General features: G+C 38.7%; 1 protein-coding gene across 2 annotated transcripts; it reads right to left on the bottom strand.

Moving 5' to 3' along the window:
• Positions 1–9,536: 9,536 nt before the first annotated feature.
• NMUR2 (neuromedin U receptor 2) lies at positions 9,537–23,897 on the bottom strand. 2 transcript variants are annotated; one of them, XM_032259817.1, is made up of 4 exons: positions 22,825–23,897; positions 16,420–16,504; positions 13,812–13,937; positions 9,537–10,496 (listed from the first exon to the last, which is right to left on the bottom strand). In XM_032259817.1, exons 1-4 carry the CDS (start codon positions 23,548–23,550, stop codon positions 10,222–10,224), a joined length of 1,212 nt encoding a protein of 403 aa, XP_032115708.1. In that variant the 5' UTR covers positions 23,551–23,897; the 3' UTR covers positions 9,537–10,221. The 2 variants fall into 2 exon arrangements, with proteins under 2 accessions (XP_032115708.1, XP_032115709.1); XM_032259818.1 differs by having other exon boundaries at positions 10,277–10,428.
• Between the last annotated feature and the right edge of the window lie 1,865 nt (positions 23,898–25,762).

Raw genomic sequence — 25,762 nt, 5'->3', positions numbered from 1 at the left:
CCCACATTTCTTGGAGACTTTGTTCATTCCTTCTTACCCTTTTTTCTCCATGCTTGCCTTCCCATTTTATTTCATTGAGGTGATCTTCGACCTCTGATATCCTTTCTTCTGCTTGGTCAGTTCAGCTGTTGAAACTTGTGCATGCTTTGCAAAGTTCTTGTGTTGTGTTTTTCAGCTCGATCAATTCACTTATATTCCTTTCTAAGTTGTCCATTCTCTTTAGCATTTCGTCAAATCTGTTTTCAAGGTTATTAGTTTCTTTGTATTGAGTTAGAGCATTTTCTTTTAGCTCACAGAAGTTTCTTACTACCCACCTTCTGAAGCCTGATTCTGTCATTTCATCACACTCATTCTCCATCCAGCCTTGTTCCCTTGCTATGAGGAGTTGTGATTCCTTGTAGGAGGAGAGGTGTTCTGGTTTCGGGTGTTTTCATCCTTTTTGCACTGGTTTCTTCCCATCATTGTGGATTTATACACCTGTCGTCTTTGTAGTTGCTGACTTTCAGATTGGGTCTCAGAGTGGATGTTCTGTTTGTTGATGATGAAGTTATTTCTGTTTCTTAGTTTTCCTTCTAACAGTCTGGCCCCTCTGCTGTAGGACTGCTGAGGTCCACTCCAGGCCCTGCTTGCCTGGGGATCACCTGCAGCAGCTGCAGAACAGTAAGAGTTGCTACCAGTTTCTTCTTCTGCTATCTTTGTCCCAGAATGATACCCGCCAAATGTCAGTCTGATCTCTCCTTTATGAGATTACTCTTTCGATATACAGGGGTCAGGGAGCTGCTTGAGGAGACAGCCTGTCCTTTATAGGAGCTCAAGTGCTGAGCTGTGAGCTTCGTTGTTCATTCAGAGCTGCTGGGCAGGTATGTTTACGTCTGCTGCAGCAGAACTCATAAACCGCTTTTTGTTCCCAGGTGCTCTGTCCCAGGGAGTTAGGACTTTATTTATGAGTTTCCGTTGTGCTGCTGCCTTTTTATTCAGGCCTGTCCTGCCCACTGTCTACCTGCAGAGGCTTTGCTGAGCTGTTGTGGGCCCTGCCCAGCTGCCATGTGAACTTCCTGCAGTCCTGTTTATATAGGTGTAGTTAGAACTGCCTTGGCAATGGTGGCCCACGTCTGTATTGACGAACTCTCTCTGTAATGGTAGGTTGCCTTGGCAATGGCAGGTTGCCTTGGCAACAGCAGACAACTTCAGCAATGGCAGGCTGCCTTGGCAATGGCAGGCTGCCTCATCGATGGCAGACTACCTCCGTAGTGGTGAAGTGCCTCGGTAATGGCGGATGCCGCTCCCCCACTGAGCTGGACCATCCTGGGTTCAGCTTTGCTTGCTGTGAAACTCTCAATCCAGAGAGTTTCTGATTGCTATTCTTTTGTGGGGCTGGGACCAGTCAAGCCTGATCACCTGACTCCCTGCCTCAGAGCCTTTTTTTTTTCTTTTTCTTTTTTTAGTTGAACAGTCCACTCCCAGGTGTTCCAGTCGCTTGTTGAAAAGGTGCCAGGATCTGTGTGATTTCCCATGTGGTGACTCACTGTACCAGCTTACACAGCCGCGCTGAGATCCGTGGAGCTTTCTTTGTCCAGGAATCTCCTGGCCTGGCTCCCTGTTCAGTCCCCTTTTTAATCAGATGAACGGGTGACTTCCTGGTGCTCCAATCACCAGCTAAAAGGGCACCTGGACCAGTGTATTTTGTACGGAGAACCGCCACGCCGAGGCACTGACAAAGCAGGTGCGGGGGACAAAGCAGCCACATGGGGCAAAACAGCCACGCTGGCCAAAACAGCCATGCTGGTGACCCGTGGGGCTCCTCCGCCTGGGAATCTCCTGGCCTGTGGGCAATAAAAATGCGGTGTCCACTCACCCTCTGCGCTTTCACTGGGAGCTGCAATCCTGAGCTGTTCCTAAATGGCCATCTTGGATCTATCTCCGATTCCCTGGAGAATCTTAAGGAGAGTTATAATAAGAGAAAATATGGTCATGGTAAACTTTTAGAAGAGGTGAGATGAGAAGAAGGGTGGAGAGGAGAATTTTAGGTGAGTCACAACTTTTCTAAGCATCATATTCCAGAACCTGGCATGTTATAACACTTGAAAAGTTTTTCCATCTACCCTGAGTTTCTCCTGTTGTCATCCTCAGCTCCTAGGCTCACCATTGACGAGAAGTCCTTCCTTGACCAAACTTTAGTCAGGCTCCTTTAATTCCTTTTTGACTAGGTTTCTCTGTGGTCCCCATCTTTGGCCTGCTGAGGCCAGTTTTAGCTAGAATCCTACTAAGCTATTTTATAGACCTTGATACCCAGTCAAGCTTCTTTTCATGTGTTCTTTATCTGATCAACTCTCTGAGCCTCCTAATACCTAATAAAGTTCCTCTTTGTAATTTTTTATTGCCTCCTTTACCCTGACTATTGGCTATCAATCACTACTTGTCTCAGTCATATTTGGAGTTGAGTTCAGTTTCTCTTACCTATGCCACTAGTCTCTCCCACTAATGTAATTATATTGAATAAAGCCTTGCTTGCCATTACTAACAAGTGTCCACTACAATTGTTTTTTCTTTTACACTACAAGGAAATGACAGCTCCAATAAGTAAAAATTACAGGGTGAAGGTTGGGAGTGAATTCTAAGACCTTCTTTCAATTTCAGTCAAAGCATTATTTTAGATTTTTAAAAATCCCCATGTAAACCACTCAACAGTTACCTAGCATATTTTAAAGCCATGTCCTTCTGCTGTCAAGAATTTGGTATGTGGATAAGGAATACAAGCTGTTTTTTAAAGCTAATCAAATTAGATAGATCAACCTATTGATGAAATTATCTTAAATGAGACCCAAAGACACGGTTATTACACATTGAAGAAGTATGCTCTTTTTATAATTTATTTTTTGAATTATTCAGGCTATAGATACTCCTCATTCATTAAAGATAGTGAGGTATGGAAGGAGCCATGGGCCCCAATCAGAAGAAATTCATCCTGATATCAACCTATTGACTCACTGTTTCATCTCAGACAAGCCATATTTCCTTTCTGTGCTTTACAAAGTTGGCAGAGATTGGTAGCTAAGAGCTGGAAGTCTAGACTTAGAACAATTGGCTGAATTAAATCTCATTTTCAACATTTATTAGCTGTGTAACTGTGGACAAATCACTTAACTTATCCGTTTCAATGTATTTTTGTTCTATGGGTTGGGGATTATAATAGTGTCCATCTCTTGGTAAGGTTAAAATGGATGATAAATGTAAAGCTCTTAGAAGAGTAGCTTGAAAAGCCTCAATTAACATTACAGATACATAAAAGAACTGTAATCTCGAAGGCTCCTTCATTTTCTAAATGTCTATAAAATTCAGAGTGTACATAGGAGTTCAAAATAGGCTACATGTCTCTATTGAATCAGGGCCACAGTTAAGAAGAGATAATGAAAGAATGATTATAAATTTTCTTTCAGTCAGTAATCTGAAAACCTTATAATGCATTTAGAATGCATTTTCACATATTTTAAAAAAAAGTCTCCAGCTAAGTAGGGGAGAGTGTGGAAAATTTGCATCTTTTTACAGTGAATCCTGTGGGATATTTAAAAACAGATGTATAGAAAAGATACATAGATCTGTTGCTATTTTCTGTACTAATATTAATGGACAGCATTCCAAGTAATACTTCCACTGTAGGTTAATTACAAAATGCTGATGAGGCTTTCATGTCATAATTAGCATGCTTCAGCCTATTTTATCAGGTACCTCTGTGTCAAAAATCTGGTCCATTGACTGTTTATTTCAATGAGGTAACCATAACTTTAAGTGGCCTGTAATTAATGGCAGAATGCCAGCATATTAATAGCCGGTGGTGTGCTGATAAACCTGCTAGCTGGGAGAAGAAAAAAGCCCCGGTTTGTGGTGTTTGCCAGTTTTGACAGTATAAATATTTTCGCTGTGACTGATTTGAAGCTATCAATAGTTTGACGGCAGGCCCGCAAAAGTCCTAAATATTTAATATTGAGCTTTTATAAGCCAGTCCAAGCCAGTACTGGCACACTACTGAACTGCTGATATTTTTACATACTGAATTTTTATGTTGGAATAATGTACTTTTTAAGCTATCCCACAAATCTCTTTTTCAATTAAAATTCATCCATTAAGAGAGTAACTTTATGTAAGACTTAAGTGCACTTTACAATAGAGGGTTATAATAATTTGAATCACAGTCTACTTTGAGGACCTAAGAAAAGCCATATACATTTTCTGTCCAAGAGAGAAGGAAGTACTAAGAATTTCGAATATAATTTCAGGAGATTCTTGGATCTCCTGACATTTGTTCATGGGTGTCAGATAAAAAAGATCTGCTATTTCTTTGAGCTAGATAAACTAATATGACAGGCAACATTCTGAATGTCATTGCTTCAGTTCACTAAGCTTATAGATTACTGGAATGCTAAGAAGTCACTGTCTCATTGCAAAAGAGTTAATTTACCAATACAGTCATATGTCATTTAGTGATGGGGCTGTGTTCTGAGAAATGCATCCTTAGGCGATTTTGTTATTGTGCAAACATCATACACAAAACTAGCTGGTATAGCCTACTATACACCTAGGCTATGTGGTATAGCCTATTGCTCATAGGCTACAAATCTGTACAATTGTTATTGTACTGAATACTGTAATCAACTGTAACACAATAGTAGGTATTTTTGTGTCTCAACATATCTCACCATAGAAAAGTTACAGTAAAAATATGATATTATAGTCTTATGGGACCACCTTCACATATTGGTCTGTGGTCTGTTGATGACTGAAACATCGTTATGCAGCACATGACTGTATTGTATTAATCATGTTTACTGCGTGGACTCTTCTATCATTATTCTAAAACTCAGAGATCACAAGGAGTTCATAAAAAGATCACGAGGTCAACCATTAGTAGCATTAAACAATTTAGTTTTGTTTTCTCCCTTTGTTCTACGAATTTTGTGTGAACTATTATATAAGCTAACTCTAGAACTTGTGATATTTCAATTTTCATTTTGAAATACACACTTCCTATATGCGTGTGTGTGTGTGTGTGTGTGTGTGTGTGTGTGTGTGTGTGTATTCACTATCATTGACTCCTGAGACTGGGAACGGCCTTCTTGTGCCATATATATATTTAACAAAATTTATTAAGTATATCTATATATACTCAACCAACATTCTTTTATTCTTTTTATCCTTTTTGAATCTATTTCCTCCTGAGTAGGTCATATCCCTTTTTCATATTGTCCCAAAGTGCTTGTATTTGTATTTGTAGCACACTTCACAATCAGATTTAAGCAAATAATGTTGTCATGGTTTTCAGAAATAATCATCTCTTCTACTGGATGTCAACTTTCAAGGCCAGGAAGTTTATAACCTGGCATGATGCATATCTCAAATGGTCACCAAGTAAAGATTTGTTTAAAGGAAGAATTTATGCGTAAATAATTATCTGACATAACTTTTTAAAAGAAAAAGGTAAATGAAGAGGAAACAAAAAAAGATCAAAATTTTAGTCAAGCAGCCAAATTGCTAGTTTTAGTTTTAGGGTGTTTCTTTTCCATCTATTCACTGACAGCAGCAGCATTTTTAGTCTTGGTAATCGGAAGTTGATGTTAAGTTGATGTTTAAGGGCTAATAGATTATCATTCAAGAATATCCCTACCTTAAAAGACAAGTAGAAAACTAATTTCTTCTCCATTTCTGAAGCTTTGCTTTGGAGAGCCTTTTCAACGTAATCCTCAAATGACTACAGAATTCTTCCCACTAATGTAAACCATCATGAGAGAATTCTGATTCATTAAAATTGGATTGTAATTATCAGAGGTTTTTTATTTGTTTTAATGTTGAGTATCTTTGAATATGTTTATTAAATTTAAAAATGATGATGTCAGAGACCAATACTCCCATTATCAATGGAATCATTCATTCAACTTAGAGACAATTCAGAGGCTAAATGCTGGAACTTTTGCATTTCACTGTCATTGACTCCTGAGATTGGGAAGGGCCTTCTTGTGCCATAGGCACAGCAGGCATGTCATTATAATCACAACTGATTGAGTGGCCAACTGAAGATCAGGTGTCCCTGTCAGAAACCTAATCTTAGTCTTTTCTCTATTAACATGGTTCCATTTGGAACTGTTGCTTAACTCAATACATTGAAATATGAAGCCAACTCACTTTATCACATATTTATTGAGCATCTACCATTGTGATACATATATTGCCAGGGTTCTAACAACAGAAAAAATGAACACCAGATACATTGTTTCTTTGACAAATTTACATTCTGGCAAAGCAAGAGCATAAATCACTGAAATAAAAAGCAGAGTGAAGAAAAAGCTTAAGAGACATAAACTGACAGAGAGGTCAGATACCATATCTATTTGAATAAATCAAGTAAGGCTTCATGGAGGAAGTACCACACTGAGATGAACACTGAAGGATGGGTAGGACAGAAACAGATGGGGATTGGAGATAACGAGGGCCTTCTATGAAGATACGCAGCTAGAAGAAACTGTGGGGTGCATTTTTGTAAGAACAGCAAGTAATTCCATTTGAATAGAGTATACATTACTTGTGATGGTATAATGGAAAATGAGTCTGGGAAGTATTTATGTCCATATTACATGTGTGGATTGTATTATGTAGGTAATACAAGACTGACTAAATAAAAGTCATGGGTTTGATACTAGTTGTTGCCCCTTGACTTGTCTTGGTTCCGAGATGGTAGACCATACTTCCATCTATACTATATGAAATTAGACATTAGAAATTCAAGTCTAGACCAATTTATGACAATAGCTAAGTTCCTGTTTGGTATAGTTTTTGCTTCTTTTGACCTTCTACACAGCCCCTCCCTCTTATGCTTCTCTGATCCCATTCCTAATGAGAAGTGACTGATAATGACTTGACGATTGGGTAGGTGGAGATAATCATTCTAAGGAGAATTCTCATGTTATCAGGGGGAACTCTTAAAGTAAAAGGCTGTAGGACTGTAAAGAATCACATTAGAATGGCAGTATATGAGGTAGTAGGATAAATACAGGCATATCTCAGAGATATTATGGGTTCAGTTCCAGACCATTGCAATAAAGTGGGTCACACTTTTTTGGGGGGTTTCTCAGTGCATATAAAAGTTACATTTACACAATATAGTGTAGTCTATAATGGCATTAAGTTATTAAAATGTATATGACTTAAAAATATCATGTGGTCAAAAAATAAACATGATAATCTAAACTGTCAGTGAGTCATAATCTTTTTGCTAGTGAAGGGTCTTGTCTCAATGTTAAGAGCTGCTGGCTGATGAGGGTGGTGGTTGCTGAAGGGTGGGGCTGCTGTGGAAACTTCTTAAAATAAGACAATAAAGTTTGGTACATCCGATGACTTTTTCTTTCATGAAAGATTTCTCTGTAGCATGCAATGCTGTTTGATAGCATTTCACCCACCAGAGAACTTCTTTCAGAATTGAAATCAGTTCTCTCAAACCCTGCAGCTCTTTTATCAGCTGTGTATAGAATATTCTAAATCCTTTGTTGTCATTTCAACAATGTTCACAGACAATGTTGTCATTTCAACAATGTTCACTAGTGGTAGATTCCATCTCAAGGAACCGTTTTCTTTGCTCATCCATAACAAGCAACTTGTCACCTGTTTGAATTTTATACTGAGGTTGCAGCAATTCAGTAACATCTTTGGGTTCAACTTCCAATCTAGCTTTCTAGCTATTTCTACCATATCTGTGGTTACTTTCTCTACTGAAGTCTTGCAACTCTCAAAATTATTCATGAATGTTGGAAGGAACTTCCTTCAAACTCCTGTTAATGTTGGTATTTTGATTTCTTCCCATGAATCATTGATGTTCTTAATTGCATCTTGAATGGGGAATTCTCTCTAGAAGGCTCAATTTACATTGCCCAGATCCATCACATAAATCACTGTCTATGGCAGCTACCACCTCATGGAAATGTATTTATCAAATAGTGGGACTCAAAGTAGAAATTATTCCTTGATCCATGGGCTGCAGAATGAATGTTGTGTTCATAGGCAAGAAAACGTTAATATCCTTGAACAACTCCATCACAACTCCTGGGTGAATAGGTGCCTTGTCAATAAGCAGTGATATTTAGAAAGGAATCTTTTTTTTTTTTTCTTTTAGCAGTAGGTCTCAATAACAGGCTTAAAATATTCAGTAAACAGATGTGCTCTTATCCAGGTTTTATTTTCCCATTTATAGAACACAGAGTAGATTTAGCATAACTCTTAAGGGCCCTAGGATTTTCAGAATGGTGAATGTGTACTGGTTTCAACTTCAAGTCACCAGCTGCATTATCCCCAAACAAGAGAGTCAGCCTTTGAAGATTTGAACTCAGACATTGACTTCTCTTCTCTAGGTATAAAAGCCTTAAACGGCATTTTCTTTCAAAATAAAACTGCTTCATCTGCATTAAAAATCTTTTTTTGGCCGGGCGTGGTGACTCAAGCCTGTAATCCCAGCACTTTGGGAGGCCGAGGCGGGTGGATCACGAGGTCAAGAGATTGAGACCATCCTGGTCAACATGGTGAAACTCCGTCTCTACTAAAACTACAAAAAATTAGCTGGGCATGGTGGTGCGTGCCTGTAATCCCAGCTACTCAGGAGGCTGAGGCAGGAGAATTGCCTGAACCCAGGAGGCGGAGGTTGCAGTGAGCCGAGATCGCACCATTGCACTCCAGCCTAGGTAATATGAGTAAAATTCTTTCAAAAAAAAAAAAAAAAAAAAATCTTTTTTTTTTTTTTTTTTTTTTTTTTTCTGTAGCCAACTTCATCAATTATCCTAGCTGTAACTTCTGGTTAACTTGCTGCAGCTTCTACATCAGCACTTGATGTTTCAATTTTCACTCTTATGTTATGGAGATGGCTTCCTTCTTTAAACCTCATGAACCAGCCTCTGCTAGCTTCCAACTTTACTTCTACATCTTTCTCAGCTGTCTCTGCCTTCACAGAATTGAAGAGTGTTAGGGCCTTGCTCTGAATTATGCTTTGGCTTAAGGGAATGTTGTGGCTGGTTTGAACTTCTACCCAGACCACTCACTTTCTTCCTATCAGCAATAAGGGTGTTTTGTTTTTCTACAATAATTTGTGTGTACACTAGAGTAACACTTTTAATTTTCTTTAAGAGCTTTTCCTTTGTATTCAAAACTTGGTTAACTGCTACAACAGGCCTAGATTTAAGCCTATCTCAGTTTTTTTACATCCTCATTAAGCTGAATACTTTCTAGCTTTTGGTTTGAAATGAGAGACTTGCCACTCTTCCTTTTACTTAGAGGCCATTGCAGGGTTCTTAACTGGCCTAATTTTAATATAGTTTTGTCTCAGGGAATAGGGAGGCCCATGGAGAGGGAGCAAGATGGGGAATAGCTGGTGGGTGGAACAGTCAGAACAACACAATATTTATTAAACTCTCCATCTTCTATGGAAGCAGTTCATTGTTTTCCCAAACAATACAATAGTATTCCCAACAATTACAATTGTAATGTCAAAGATCACTGACTACAGGTCACCATAAGCACATATAATAATTATCAATTTTATTGTGAGAATCATGAAAATTTATGCAGAGACATGAAGTGACCACATGCTTTTGGGAAAAAAGATGCCAGCAGATTTGCTCTACACAGCATTGCCACAAACTTTCAATTTTTTAAAAGTGCAATATTTGGGAATCACAATAAAATTAAGGACAATAAAACAAGGTACACCTGTAGACTGCTGTGGAAGGACACTGATGTGGGCTTCTCGCATCATATAAAGTAGAACAGCATGTACATATCTTCCTTCTGTGGCTCACAGTGGTCATTGGTAGTAGGAGTGACAGCCTGACTTGGAATGTAGATGGCTCAGGACAAACCATTCCCAATAGTGGAAATTAATCAAGGTATAGGTGCTATGCTTTGTCAGTCATGTTCTTGGTATGAACTAGTGAAGGGGCATGAGGCAGAATAGTGAAAAGATAACTAAAAACCAGGCAGTTCTGGGTTTTGAACCTAGATCTAACTCTCAGTTTTCACATTTATTAAAAATATAGCAATGGGTACTTGAGTTGTAAGAGCCATTCTATCTCCCTAATATCATCTAAGAAGGCATGCATTATGGGATGTTCCTCTCTGAAGTTCTGAGACATAGAAGAGAGTCAGCTGTGAAAGAATTCAGGTTTTGTGAAAGTGACACCTTTGATAGTTTCTTCATGACACATGTTCACTAGAGAGGGCTGTCGCAAGGTGAGAGTCATGTACAGATGACTGACGTGGGAACTGGGGACCCATATCTTCAGGCAGCTCCATAAGGTGGCATTCTGTCAGGAAGATGTTCTGCTGGGCAGGTGGCACCTGTGGGTCATGCTGGGGGTGCCAATGTTTGTGGAAAGAAGAGATCACATTCTGGAATGCTGCCTGGAAGCGGCGAGACAGTAGGTTATAGATAATGGGGTTGACAGCTGAGCTCAGGTAGAAGAAGACACCTGGAATGGAGGGGATTTAAAAAGATGTGCTGAGAAGAGCTTGAGTGATGGGCATGAAGGGAGAAGCATAAATATTTACAAAGGCTTAGAATCTTTGTGATTGCCTCTTTTGGAAGTGATAATACATACAAGCCTCTAATTGAGAATACAAAATGCTCTGAATAGATCTTCCACCTGTGCACTTAGCAATCAAACACAAAGATTAAAGCATCTTGGAGTAATTTAGGCTGACATGGGATCTCCCTGAGATGTTCAGCAACTTCCTTTGATCCCTACTTGTTTAATTAAAGAACATGTTTCCATAACATGAATGAAAGATGCTTAAATATCAGAGGGAAGAGAAATATTTGTATCTCACTGGAATTTTACTTAAATATGTAATTTGGAATTGCAAGTAATGGAAGAAGGTAAATCAGCCAAGGCTTATTCCCTTCTGAGATTCCTTATAATGCTAAGATATGGCTTCAAAGAAATGTTCCCTAGTGTGCTGTTCCTACCTACTCTTTTCCCTTCATGGCTCCTCCACCTTTTGAATAATTGTATTTTAGCATTTATTTCCTCTACCAATTACCCTTCACATTGTCATTTACCTGTTTGGAATACACTCTTTTTTATTGCCTTTTAAATTTTATTTCTCTAACCCAAAATAAGCCCAAGTTTGGGAATCAGAGGACCTAGTTTCTGATCTGGGCCCTGACATATCCTGTGGGCTTAGATGAACCCTGGCACTTCAGTTTCTTTCTCTGTAAAATGGGAATGCAACTTCCAGCCTAACCTACCTCCCTGGGTTGTTGTGAGGGTAAAGTTAAGTTACCAACCACAGAGAGGCTGAGAATGGCTAAGAATGTAAAACAAGTGATAGGTACTATTGCCAACAGGTTCCTTGTTGTCCTCATTGATGTAGTTCAGGACATTCAGAGTGCCATATGCCTTGTTTACAGAATGGACATGGAAGAATATTAAAGAAGAACATTTTTATGTATTGATGCTATTTGCTCATTCAAGAAATAAATACTGACTTAACTCTTATTATGTGCCATGAACTTCAAGGCACATTGAGAGACAGTGAATTTAGACTTTGTTCTCCAAGGTCTTGGAATAGTACTGCAGAAACAAGATTTATGTTTAAATTAAATAATTAACAATACAACAATACCAAGCAGTATCTGTTAAGAACAAATATGAGCTACCAATCATGCTATATAGCAATATATATGATAGCAGAAACATAAGGACTGTGATGGCCATAAAAGATTTAGTTGGGGGTGATTGAACCCTAGCTAGGCCTTGAAATGGGAAAGAGATAGTTGAGGAAGACAGGAGAGGGTTTAGCAAGTAGAGGGCACAGCACACACAAATATTCAGAGGCAGGAATCGCCATATTGTGCAGAAATAATGTCCAGAACTCTGTAATTAACCAGTTTGATATGTATATTGTCTATGAATAAAAATAATATAAGTTGAAGGATTAAAAGGCAAGTTGGGGGTGTTTTCTTTTTTCCTTTTTTTTTTTTTTTTTTTTTTGACAGAGTCTCACTCTGTCACCAGGCTGGAATGCCATAGTACAATCTCAGCTCATTGCAACCTCCAGCTCCCGGGTTCAAGTGATTCTCCTGCCTCAACCTCCCAAGTAGCTGGGACTACAGGCACGTGCTACCATGGCCAGATAATTTTTTTTTTTTGTATGTTTAGTAGAGATGGGGTTTCACCATTTTGGCCAGGATGGTCTTGATCTCTTGACCTCGTAATCCACCTGCCTTGGCCTCCCAAAGTGCTGGGATTACAGGCATGAGCCACCATGCCTGGCCCATTGGGGTTTTTTTTCTGTAGGGTTTAAGAGATTTAGATTTAATCTAATATGCAATATAAAAAAGGGGGAGATGGTATCTAAACAGGAAAATGTCGTTATTAAAGCTATAACTCAAAAATCGTAAGGTAATTGCCTTGATGCTTCCAGAGGTATGTACTCAACTAGTCAAGTCACATTTGACCTTGTAGTGCTTTCTCATGTATTTAAACATTTCTGTTTTCGGCAGATTAACCAAAATGATTAACTAAGAGGTATACGTATTTTTGAGCTTTGGTTGCAAATGGACGAACAGGAAAGCACTAATGTCCAGGAATCAGCTATACATCAGGCTGCTGAGCACAAGAAAAGACAGTGACAGAAAATAGACAACACACACAGTATTCAGCATAGATGTCATTGTTTTTGCTTTGTGCACATCTGAAGCTTAACTTGTAAAAGCTGATCTTATCTTTTCTTTCTGTTGATGTCTTCAATAATCTAATGAGACCATAGAATCAGCCAGTGACCAGCAGAGGTGGGGGGGCGGCGGGCAGAAGAGGTCTGAGCCTAAGGCTAACACTGAATTAGCTGTCAGTGACTGAAAAAGAAGGACCTGGGTGGGGGGCATTCTCTGCTCCATTTTAGAAAGAACACTGAATTTGAAGTTAGAAGACTTAGACGTATTATTTGTTAGCTAAGTGCCTCATGGCAAATCATTTCTTCTTGTGGACGTGTTTTATTTTTGACTATACAAGGTTAATCATAATATCTACCTAATGACCTTGTTGTGATGGTTACAAAAAGATATACAGCAGTTACAGCTTAAAAAGCTCTTTAATATCTATTGCTGCATTTGATTCTTACCATCTGTCCAATAATGCCAGCAGGCATCATTGCCATTTTACAATTGAGGAAACTTTGGTGTGAAGGCAGGCACATTCTCCAGATTACTCAGAATAGCAATGGTGAAATTGGGGAGCAAATTCATATCCTCTGACTTACTGATCTTTCCACCATGGTTTCCACAATATTCTATGGTATTCTCAACAAGCAGAGTTATAGAAGCCTAAAAGGAGAACTTGATGACCTACAAATACCTTCTCATTTTCCTTCATGAGGATCTAATACTTCCCGAAGGCAATATGAGATTTTAGGGACTTGGGCGTTTATTAAGTACGAACCAACTCAATTGTATGGCCATTTGAAGGATAACCAAAGGAATCACTCCTTGATTGTTTTCCTTCTCTAATTATCACACTTAGAGTTGAGGTTTTCCATAAAGTAGCCTTGCAAATAGTGATCTGGTATATATATATATATATATATATATATATATATATATATATATATATTTGGACTAGTACCAAACATAATCAATCTTTGAATAAAAGAAAAAATCAAATGTCTTCATTATAGCACGGCAGATCCCCACAATAAATTGGTGTACTTAGGCACCTAAGCAAGATGAAGAAGGAGGTGCTGTTACCCGAATACTAATCATGCAACCAGTCCAGCTAAGGTTTTACCTGACACCACGTGGATGAGGTTGAACACAGCAGCCAGGGATTCAGTCCACTCCTCCACAAAGCTGAAGAAGAGTCGATCAATGTGGAACGGGGCCCAGCAGATAGCAAACACTAAGACCAAGACAACTGAAAAAAAAAAAAAAGATAAATGGGAGAGCAGAAGGCAGTCTGTGCAAGCGTAGGTATACAATGCTCACTCTGAGTCAGTCATTTCTTCCAGCAGTTTTTCCCTTCACCTTTGTTAAGCTACAATGGTTATATAGGCAAACTAGATCCCAAAGAGCCTCAGTACAGAATATTTAAAATATAAGAATGAATTGTATAAGATCAGGATCAGTTTTCCATAGGATTATATCAGATTTCTTGTATAATGTAAAACATTTTAGAACATTTAAAATACTACTTAGTTTATTTTAAAGTCCTGAAAACATTTTATTGTGAAAGATAGATAAATAATAAACTGCTAAATGTATATATGATTTTATTTTGTTATTATGGGAATAATTAGAAGTTACTTTGAATTCAGTAATTTACAATTCTGTAATGGGTAAGGCAAAAGGCAAAGGAGAAAGAAGAGATCGAACAGCCACAAGCATAATAGTACTTTACAAGTATTGTTTGATTGGAAGGGATGTGTCTATAATATTTTAAATTGCTACAGTGTAGAATTCCTTCCAATTCTTATTTTCATCCTGAAAACGGAGACTCGTATTACTGTAGTTTCTCTTTGGGGCATTTGAGCTCCACAAATTTTTAAAAAATCACTTTATTTCCCTTTTGAAGCTGTAAATACTTTCCTTTGCTATGACATGATGCTTGGGATTTGCCTAAAGATTGTCTTTTGGGGCTAGGGGGGAGATAAGGGTACATATGAAACAAGATTAGCTATGTGGTGATACTTTTTGAGGCTGAGTGTTGGGTACATGGGCATTCATTTTACAGTTTTCTGTACTTGTGTACACATATGAAGTTTTCTTAGTAAATAGTATTATACATACATTTCCTGTTGGCATTAAAATCATTCAGAGTGAGTTGTTTGCCTGTGTGATATGGTTTCAAAGATATCTGTAGGTTTCTACCGAATTTGTCAACCCAAGAAAAGTCCCTAATCTGTTCACTACTGCCTACACTCCTCTTTAATTAAGACTTTAATTCCTATTGGGCACGGTGGCTCAGGCCTCTAATCCCAGCACTTTGGGAGGCCGAGGCAGGTGGATCACCTGAGGTCAGGAGTTCGAGAGCTGCCTGGCCAACGTGGTAAAACTAAAAACACAAAAATGTCCCTACTAAAAATGTCTCTACTAACAATACAAAAATCAGCCAGGTGTGGTGGCACAAGCCCGTAATCCCAGCTACTCGGGAGGCTGAGGCAGGAGAATTGCTTGAACCTGGGAGGTAGAATTTATAGTGAGCTGAGATTGTGCCACTGCACACCAGCCTGGGCAACAGAGCAAGACTCTGTCTCATAAACAAACAAACAAACAAACCCAACTTTAATTCCTGTTAAAATTGAACCCCCTCCCAAGGCAAACACTTTATATATATTCTGTTATTGTTACTGTGACTTTAATACGAGTGAGCTTCATGTCTTTTTGTGAGAATAGATTATGACCAATGAGAAAAGGACAGAGATAATGAAAAAACTGTGTTTCTTAATAGGGAAAGTCAAATGCCAATAGGAGCTGAAATATTTCCCAGAAGATAACTCTTAGAATCAAAAAGAGCCCTTTTGGGGACCTCAGAGTTTATTTTTTGTTCACAAATGCTGTATAGCTACAGTGAATGTTTCATATGCATATTAGCCCAGAGGATTCATTTCTTCTAAACTTTAGATTTTGATTTGCAAAATATAAATCTCCTTTCCCTCATCAGTAATTCTCGTACAGTAGTGCTGCATCATATATTTTTATAACATTCTTTTGGGATAGTGTGGCTCAGTACAGTGAATTTCTTAAAAGATCTTATTTATTCAAAAATATACTGTTTGAAACAAAGTTATACAATGTCATGTGAAATGACTACTTAGAGATGCTTGCTAGATGTTCTTAATCTGTAACTGAAAGATCCCATGGAGTCTTTGAGTATCGGGGTTGGTTCATTACCTCCTGAAATGAATTGTAAAATCTTTTGTGTATGCGTGTTTGTTCATATTTTTTTTTGAATGAACACTCCACAGCTTTCATCACATTTTAAAAGAAATCCATAATACAAATAGGTTAAAAACCTGCTCATTTCACAGAGGGGGAAAGTGAGGCCCAAAGGCTCGGAAAGTGAATGTAATTTACCAAACACCACACAGAGTGTATTTCAGTGGATGAAACTGAGCATGTTGTTTTGAGGGTTCAAAACCAAAAATGAAGCAAAACAGACAGGTCCTAGAAGCTTGACGAAGCAAAGGAAGACAGGTCACCTAGCATCGATACAGACCATTAACGAGGGGTCTTCATTATATATCTCTCCTCTTTGCTCCTTCATCTTAATCTACTCTCATAAATACTCTGTTTCAGGATAAATTTGAACCTACCCTCAGCAGCACGTAGTCGTTACCAAATGCAACTCCTTCGCTCTTACAAACAAAACAAAACAAAAAACGAAATGGAGCACTTACACAGCATCTTGGTGACTGGTTTTCTGCAGGGTCTTTGAATATTTATGGTACCTTCATCTGCCTCAAGAGATTTGTCTTTCTTTAGCTGAAAGGAAAGTAAGTTGGGAGAGATGGTAAGAAAGAGAAATATTTTTCCTCCTGTTAAAAGCTGACAAACCTAACTCTATCCCTTTTTTGAAGAAAGAAAAACTAGGACCTAGAGAAATGTGAGAATATGTCAAATGTTTAACAGTATGTTGAAGGTGGAATTGGATTCAGGTCATCTACTCAACTGGATAAATGAGTGTGACCAAGTAATAGTGCAACCATTTTTCATATACAGTTACGTGGAACCCTGGCTATGTATCATGTTAATAGGTGTTCCATGTAAATTTAAAATTCTGAAGTTCAGGAAAAACTAGAAAGGCTTTTCAATTCATTCATTCACTCATTCCTAATTATTAGACATCTGTTAAAGAGAAATCCCTCTGCTATGTGGTAGATTAGTAGTAGAAAACAAAAACAGGAATGTTTCTTGTCACATCAGTATTTACTGTGGATCTTCTCAGAGACTTAAATCTGGTGATGAGCATTATGAATTTTCAAGAGGGATAGTGTATCGACTTTCCATTTACCTTCCTGCTACTTTCCACACACATCGCCTACCCACATCCCAGCCAAAAGGGGGCTAGTGCTTCTTTGACTAAGCAATATCTTACCTTACCCATTTTCAGTGGATTACCTTGTACCATGTGACAAACACAAATTGAGAAATGTTGTTTTAATATTACAGTAATATTAATTACTGAAAAGAGTATATGTGTTTCTGAGTTAAGATGTTTAAAATGTATTTATCCTTTTTGGAAGATAATAGAGATCCTTAATGTAGCATTTGAAAATTTCAGCTATCAACACTACTTGTATGCACAATCTTTCTTGCCCAGTTCAAGTCCTGCATGTTCCTGAAAGACTTTGATGGCCAGTTTAGCCCATTGTCCTCTCCTTCCTTTGAATTCCCACGACACTGAAGATCTGCATCATCCATTCAGTTGTGGAAGTTTTTCTCTTTATTCTACAATTTTTTTAATTTGTGAGGATGCTTGTACAAATAAAGGAAGCTTTAAAAACTCATGATAAAACACCATCAAATATCCAAAAGTTAGTATAGTATAGTACATAGTTAATATACATATTTGCTTGCTGGTTCTCTAGAATTTATCTCTTTCTTCTCTTACTGATAGTACCCTAATTTTCCCTTAGGGAATGTACTTCTTCCCCATTCTTAGTCTTTAATTTGAATAGAAATATTATTCAACTTCAACTCCAGATATATATGTCCCTAAATAATTTAGCCAATCAGCTTGTCCTCTCCTCCAGTCACAATGATTGAATAATGGGGGCCAATGAGATTTCAGATATTTTCTTCTACTTCTGGGGATATAAGTTTTTATTTCTTTTTTATTGGGACTGCCAGAGGGAGTCCTTCTCTGCCAATGAGGTGTGGAATTACAAAAGTTACTTTTCTTTCTATCGCAAAGAAAAAGTGCTTGGGGCCACCAAAGGATGACTGTATGCAGTTTGAGGTTGAAACCAACATTATAGAAAAAAGAGCAAAGAAACAGAAATAAAGCTAGTTTTATAATGAGATTGTGTGTTTTATTTAATTAATCTTCACCAAGAGGTAGCTCTGCTTCTGAACTGTTCATGTCTGCGCTCCCCCTTGAGATTTACCCAGAGTTGGAGTCTCTCATCAGCAATGTAAAAAGTCCAGGCTAATTGATTGAGGCCATCAGGTTGGAGGATAATTTAACTTAATTTATATAGTCATGGCGGTAGATTAGAACCAGTCTATTTAGTTACAGGAGATAGATTCTAATTCAAGGTAAGGAAGAAATTGTTATTATGTGCAATAATGGAACAAACTACTGTAAGAAGCAATAATCTTCCTGGGCTAGACAGCATTTTGAAGGAATATGTCAGAAAAGATATTTAAAATTAAATAGACTTGGAAGAGTAGGTCATTAAAAGTTGCCTCTAAACTTCAGCAAATCCACATCAGGTCTTCCTAACAAACATATATGCCCTTTGCAGTTCGGTAGCACTCAGGACCACATGGGCCCCAAAGTACCCTCTTGGATAATGAATAAACCTGCCCATTTGTCTCTTGAATACATTGGAGTGCTCTACATGTATCTGTGTCTTCATAAAGTAAAGAATTAAAGACTCTGTGAGGTAAGGACCAGACAGGAAAATTCTGAAGGCAAAAAGTGTTATTAATACAATAGTAGAACAAAATACTGCAGGTAGACTGCTTATCTCAGTGCCTGGCACATGATACTCAGCAAATTGTTTATTATTGCTATTATTGTGATTCTGATTATTATCTTGAGCATACTAAAGAGACATCAGAAAAACTGAAGTTTAAAAACAGAGTTGTTTGTGGATATATGAGTTACTTTTGTGAAGTACTGAGACCCTTCTAGAAATTCTTCTCTCATGTTGCCAGTCACTCACAGGGAGTGCTTGTACTGATACAAAGAAAGAGGCAGATACACTGAGAAGAAAAACACATTTAAGGTTAGACCAATGCACCAAACTTCAAACTTCACTAACTCATTTATATTAAATCTATTAAAAGTTCTAATTATTTCATGCATTTAAAAAAGATTGTGGTTTTTACAAGATGCAGTTATTCTTTTATTTCAGTCAATAATTAAGAACAATAAAAAATACTTAGATCTGTTAGTCACTTCCTGAGTTGTGTTTAACAATTCTCAATGGTAATTTCTCCACCCGAAGGAACAATTTTTTAAAATCAAACATCAAACAAATAGTCCACACAATTCTTCTATAAACAGGCTTCCTGTAGAAGCGTAGTTTACACTAAAAAGAAAATCATGTGCTGATGAATTATTGCTTATTTTGTAGCTTCATTGGTTTATAATGACACAGCTAGCTAACTAGAGGAAGAACGAAAAATTGATTACTTATGTATGGTGTACACTGTTCCAACAGAATGTGGAGTGGTTGCTAGAATAGAACAGAATCAAAACGGTTTGCCTAGCCACCATTAAGTGCTGCTTTATCATTGAATAATTTAACTTTGCTACAGATGTTTAGTAAAGTAGATATTCAACCATTCATTATTCTTCCCCACCCCAAAACTTTTATTTTACAACTCAGGTTAAAAAACGAGGAGTGAAAAATTGTGATTGCTATTAATAAATATTGTGATTACTAAAAGTTATTACTATTACTAAATAGTGTGATTACTAAAAATTGTGATTACCTTCTTTAGCTACATAAGAGCAAAGTGAAAGGGAGGTTTGTGAGGTTATTATTCAGGTGGATTCATTATGCTGATCAGTTTTTTTATACTGCTTGAAATCACCCCACCAGATGTTCATTTACATAGTTTGTGGGACTTAGTTTCAGAATACAAGATTATAATATAGATTTTGTGTAAATATCCCTATAATCTTAACACAATATATTTACTAAACAAAAAAAATTTAAAAATCAGTGCAACCCTGTGTTGGCATGATTGAATTTTGCTGCAATTCATACATCCATCCTTAACAGCTCAGTCATGAATGCAGCATGCAGGAGATGTAAGAACTAAACCAGACTGTCACCAGAACTTCCTCCCAGATGAAGAGGAACTTGCCCTAGAATTGTCTGTTTTCTATCTCAACAATGTTCAAACCCTGGAGAGCAGCTCAGTGGTGGCTGTGTTCCGGAATGATGCCGCATGACTGAATGTTGAGCTGTGAGGACAGATATGGCTTTCCTCTTCTTCTCTTGTTGGGTGATTTCATCAGCCTTGACTTTGCTGCCTTCTGAAGCAATGGGTCCCAGAGTCAATCACACCTTCAAACTTTTCAACAGAGTCAATCTTAACAATCATTAGGATTGCTTGGTATCTTTGAGATGATATTGTCAAGCCTTCTTTTTTTTTTTTTTAAGGTAGAGAAGCTAAAGCCCAGAAATAAAGGAAGTAATTTAACCTGATTCATTCACTGAGCTTATAGGAGAAAAAAATTAAGGAATCCACAAATATGGAATTATAAATTGTAATGAAGGAAAATCACTGAGAGCTATAAGCACCTACAACAGCAAACAGGAATGTTCAGGGAATTTGGGAGAGCTTCTCTGAGGAAATGTGATTGAAGTATGACATAAAAAATAAATGAGAGTTAGAAAGGCAAAAGTTGTAGTGGTGGCAGACAGTAGGAACATTTCAGGCTATAGGTATAGTGTACATAAAGGCCCTGAGGTCAGCGACACAGAGTAGGTCCTACTTTTCCTGACTCTCAATATAGAGATTTTTTAATTCTTCTAGGAGTAACTTTCTAAGCAGTTAGTTTCTTTCCTGGTGTCCTCTGGTACACTGGATAACAGCTCATCCTTCCCGAAAACAGGCTGTCAAAGGTTGCATTGAATATGCAAAGCAAACCAGGGTGGTTTTTAAACTTTTTGTCTGAACTGTCACTTAGCTCCTGATATAAAGTAGCCATGGATTTTTTAAATAATAAAACACAATGAAACTGATTGTAACAGATTGGAAGAGAAAATGTGCATTTCCTACTCAAAGTTAAATATTTTTCCCAAATTTACTCCATATAGGTGATTGATTGACATTGGAAGAGATAATACTAAGTTCTGGATGGGTATTTCTCATAAGACTTTCTCTGGAATTGTATAGAAGTCTTTTCCCCTCAGTGAGATGTGTAGGACATTCTTAAGACATGTCTGTGAGCTAGTGCAGGGTGGCACATGTCTCTGGGAATACAGGTGCCAGACCTCCAGGAGGGGACTGGCACAGCTCTCTGCCTAATTAGATTTACTCTTGTGCCCAGATGTCTATGACACTTAGAATTTGTACTTCCTACTTAGGCCTTGCTATTCACTTTAGGGACAATAGGTATTCAAAAGGACTACCAGTGGGACACTCAATTCTGACAATCACCTTCTCAGAGATGGACTGAAATAGGACTATATTAGCTGTCACATAATAATGTATGATGTCAGAGCCATCTCAAAGCAATTGATGTGAATGTCATGTCTGCTTGTCCACTCATTTAAAATTTACATTGCTTCAGCTCACAGGGTTTTTTTTTTTTTCTTTTTTTAAAGGAATTATAGACTGTTAGAGCTAGAGGGGACATAGATATGATCTGATGTGACCTTTACATTTTATAAATGGGAAAACCAATTCCAGGAGAATTATGTGGCTTGCCTAAAGGCATATTATGTGTCAGCTGTAGATCTGGGAGTCTAAATGGTTTCATAACTGTTTACTACGCAAGCTATAATACCTCCCTTAAGTGGTGGTAAAATTGTCATTGTCAAGAACTTTTCTCTTGAATGAATTTAGGTGCAGAATATACCAGGAGAGGAACTATATAGACTCATTATCAAAAATAGTTTCTCTCAGCTAATTTAGACAACGCCCTCTCTGAAAATGAAATCAGTTTACCACCACACACATAGGAAAATAATCTCTAATTATATAAGATATGTTGCAAAATAAGCGATACCTTTTTCTTAATTTCAGATAGCTCTTATTCACATTTTTTTTACTCTATCTCATGTGCTTTTTACTTCCTTATCTCTCAATCTGCACCTGCTCAAAAGAAGCTCAAGTTATCTTAGTCAGATCATTTATATATATATGTATGACTGAGGTAACTTGAGCTTACACACACACACACACACACCCATATACACACACATATATGCTGAGAGAAACTATTTTTGATAAGAGTAGGAATGAGTCTATATAATTCCTCTCCTGGTATACGTGTGTGTGTGTGTATATATGGTTTTATTTTGTTTTGTTTTAATCTCATTTTAACCAACAGTTCAGAGCAACCACAAAAAGGTCTGACTTTAAAATTGAATACCTGTCTTGGACTATAAAATAGGCAGAGTTATTTTGTGTTATACTCAGATCAAGCTGATATAGAGGAAAATCTCAACGCAGGCAGTGGCCAGGGACTGGAAAGTTACAACAGGATGTGGAGGAGTCTCTCAAGGTGTGGCCACCTCACCCCAGATCGACTGATGTGCTTATTTAAAATGAGGCCCCACCTCAGACCTACTGAATCCCATTTTCCTGGGGCTCAAGTATGCATACTGCTACCCAAAGTAAGTTTTCTAGGTGATTCTTAGGAACATTTAGATATGAGAAACCCAAGAACAGAGGGAAGAAAAATAGAGGATGAGTGAAAGAAAATAATTAATATTTGTGTTTACTACTCCTCTAATTTGAGGCAAGTCCTTCAATGTCTCAATTTCCCATCTGAACTCATTCTATTTTTCTCTTTGTTCCCTTCCATTTCTGAATTTCCCCAATTCCAAGTTTTCCTCTGAACTTTGAGCCTGTGAAAAAAGAAGAGATGGCCAGCCAGGCTGGATACTCACTCTGAGCCCCATGAGGTAGTAGAGGACACTGATGACAGTCATGGGAAGGACGTAGAATAGGAAGGAGGTGACCTGGATGATGAAATTGTAGATCCACATGGGCTTGATGACCGTACAGGTGGCTGAGCCTGGGATCAGGGACCCATTGGGGAAGTAGTGGAACTTGATGCCGTGGATGCTGGTGTTGGGCAGGGAGGAGAGCACGGAGAAGCCCCAGACGACGCCGAGGATCCTGAGGGCCCGGCTCCGGGTGCTCTCCAGCTTGGCGCGGAATGGGTGTAGGACGGCCATGTAGCGCTCCACGCTGACCGTGGTGACGCTGAGGATGGAGGCAAAGCACACGATCTCAAAGAGGGCCGTCTTGAAGTAGCAGCCTACGGGCCCAAGCAAGAAGGGGTAGTTGCGCCACATCTCATAGACTTCCAGGGGCATTCCAAGAAGCAGGACCAGGAGATCAGAGACCGCCAGGCTGAAGAGGTAGTAGTTGGTGGGTGTCTTCATAGCCTGGTGCTGCAGAATCACCAGGCACACCAGGACATTGCCAATGACCCCCACCACAAAAATCGGCACGTACACCACAGATACGGGGAGGAAGAAGTGGCTGCGCCGAGGGCCGCAGAGGAAGGCCAGATACTCCTCAGTGCTGTTCAGGTGTTTCTGGAATGGATCTTCCAGTTTCTGCTGGTGGATCCAGGAAGCATTCTGAAGTTTTTCCTTTCCTGACATCAAAATCCAAGACCTGAGCTTCCCCGATACAAGGCTCTGTTTCAAGCTGAGCAAGAAACGAGAAAAAAAAGAAGAAAAGAGAGAGAGAGAAAGAGAGAGACAGACAGCAATCAGGAAAAGCACAGGCTCAGTGAGGGAGGCTGGGAGACACTGTTTCAGCCTCAAGGTTAGGCTGCCTGGACCGCGATCCTTTCTGAAGAGCCGCCGAGACACAAGCCCCTCCCTTCGGCAGGCTGAGTGCCAATGAGAGTGTCAGGCTGCACTAGAAGAGGGGATTGCTGGCTTCGTGTCAGGGAGCAGAGGAGGAGGCAGAGACCTCTCTCAGAACGGGAAGGAGCTGAGAAAGCAGAGCTGACACAGAGGGGGCCGCTCTAACTTCCTGGATGGGCACTTTGAGCAACGCATGTTGCAAAGTTGTGGGAATCTGGGTAGACGTAGGAATTAAAGTTGCAGTGTCATGGGCAAAAGAGTATCAATCTCCATTGATCCTTGTCAGTTGCACAGCATGGTGAAAATGGGAGATCAATAGATTTCTCAAGTTATCTTGTTCCACTGGAAATTCGGGGCTCCCTGGGGAAAACATGATCATTGCGACTTTGGTTTTGACTTCATCAACAATAGAATCCAAAGCCTGAAAGGGCACGTGCGCAGTGCCTAGCCCTGACTGCTAACTGACTCTTCAGACTCTTTTAGCAGAGTTTTGCTGTAAGCAGAAGGCAAATGGACTTCAGAATCAGGAGCATCCATAGAATTTCAGGAAAGTTGCAGTTATCCAAACTCTTAGAGGCTCATTTCCTTATCTGCATCATTAATTTGATCGTGTTCCACAAATAACTCCTTGAGGATTTACTGTGTGCCAGGCAATGTTCTAAGCTTTGTAGAAACATCAACGTACAAGCAAGACAAGGTCTCTGCCCTTGTGGAGCTTTTCTTACAGTAGGGAATTCTGAAAACACGCAAGTAAATGAATACATTAATCATATAATTTCAGACAGTAATTGATAAATAATTATCAAGGATGGTGAAAGGAAACATATCTCAGGAGGTATCACTTTAGCTGAGCTCTTTCATGAAGTCAGTCATGAAAGAGCTAAGGAAACTGTATTACTCAGCAAAAGCAATAGGTAGCACAAAGGTCCTGGGGCAGAAACAAGCTTGATATGTTTTAAAAATATCAGACCACAATAACTGGAATTTAATAAGTGGTCAGCAAAGTAGATTCAAGTGACTGGCAGGTACAGGTTCACGTAAACTCTTAAAGGCTGTGGAAGAGAGTTTGGCTTTGATTCAAACTGCAGGGAGAAGTCTTTAAAGGATTTTGCACTGGAGAATTAACAAGGGAGAAATTTTAACAGAAGGTAGGTAAGAGGCTAGTAAGACATAGTAGTGGCTTGGATTCTACAAGCAGTGGAGTTGAGAGATTTCTTTGGATTTAGGAGTATTTTTGCAGGGGATAATACCTTTTATGGTCATTGAGAAGACTAAATTATATATAACAAAGCAACTTATACTTAAGAGATGCTCACTAAATGTTAATTTTTCTTTCCCTTTTATTTGTTAAATCAGATGATGATATTAAAAATTAGAGAGGGAAAGTGACTCGTCCAAGAATTAGCCATCCATCAAGTTATAATAGTGTATGCTGCTATAACAAATGATTGCCATATCTTGGTGGGTTTGTTTGTTTGTTTGTTTGTTTGTTTTTGAGACAGAGTCTCGCTCTGTCACCAGGTGCCAGGCTGGAGTGCAGTGGCACAATCTCAGCTCACTGCAAACTCCACCTCCCAGGGTCAAGCAATTCTCCTGCCTCAGCCTCCCAAGTAGATGGGACTACAGGCATGCACCACCACGCCCAACTAATTTTTGTAGTTTTAGTAGAGACAGGGTTTCACCATGTTGGCCAGGATGGTCTCGATCTCTTGACCTCATGATCCTCCCGCCTCGGTCTCCCAAAGTGCTGAGATTACAGGCGTGATGGTGGTTTTAAACAATAAAGATGTATTTCTCTCATACTTCAAATGTATTGAGAGTCTGTCTCATGCTATACTTACTCTAAAACCCAGGCTGATGCAGTGGGTTTTATCTGGAATTTTGATGATCATTGTGATCGAGGAAAAGAGAACTCTAGATGGTCTTAATTAGAGGCTCTAGCCCAAAAGCAAGTAACTCATTGCCACTTTTACTCACAGCTCATTGACCAAGGTTAATCATA

The sequence above is a fragment of the Sapajus apella genome, unplaced genomic scaffold (assembly GCF_009761245.1).
Source record: "Sapajus apella isolate SASKATOON/1434 unplaced genomic scaffold, GSC_monkey_1.0 scaffold112, whole genome shotgun sequence".
Lineage (NCBI taxonomy): Eukaryota > Metazoa > Chordata > Mammalia > Primates > Cebidae > Sapajus > Sapajus apella.
Note: the sequence above shows the minus strand (reverse complement) of the source record. Positions and strands in the feature narration are given on the sequence as shown.

Coding starts and splice junctions, on each gene's coding strand:
- NMUR2 (XM_032259817.1), bottom strand. CDS start 23,550: ATGTCAGGAAAGGAAAAACTTCAGAATGCTTCCTGGATCCACCAGCAG. Junction 16,505..22,824: donor ACTACCTCATGGGGCTCAGA/GTGAGTATCCAG, acceptor CTTTCCTTTCAG/CTAAAGAAAGACAAATCTCT. Junction 10,497..13,811: donor CCTCATCCACGTGGTGTCAG/GTAAAACCTTAG, acceptor CCTCCATTCCAG/GTGTCTTCTTCTACCTGAGC.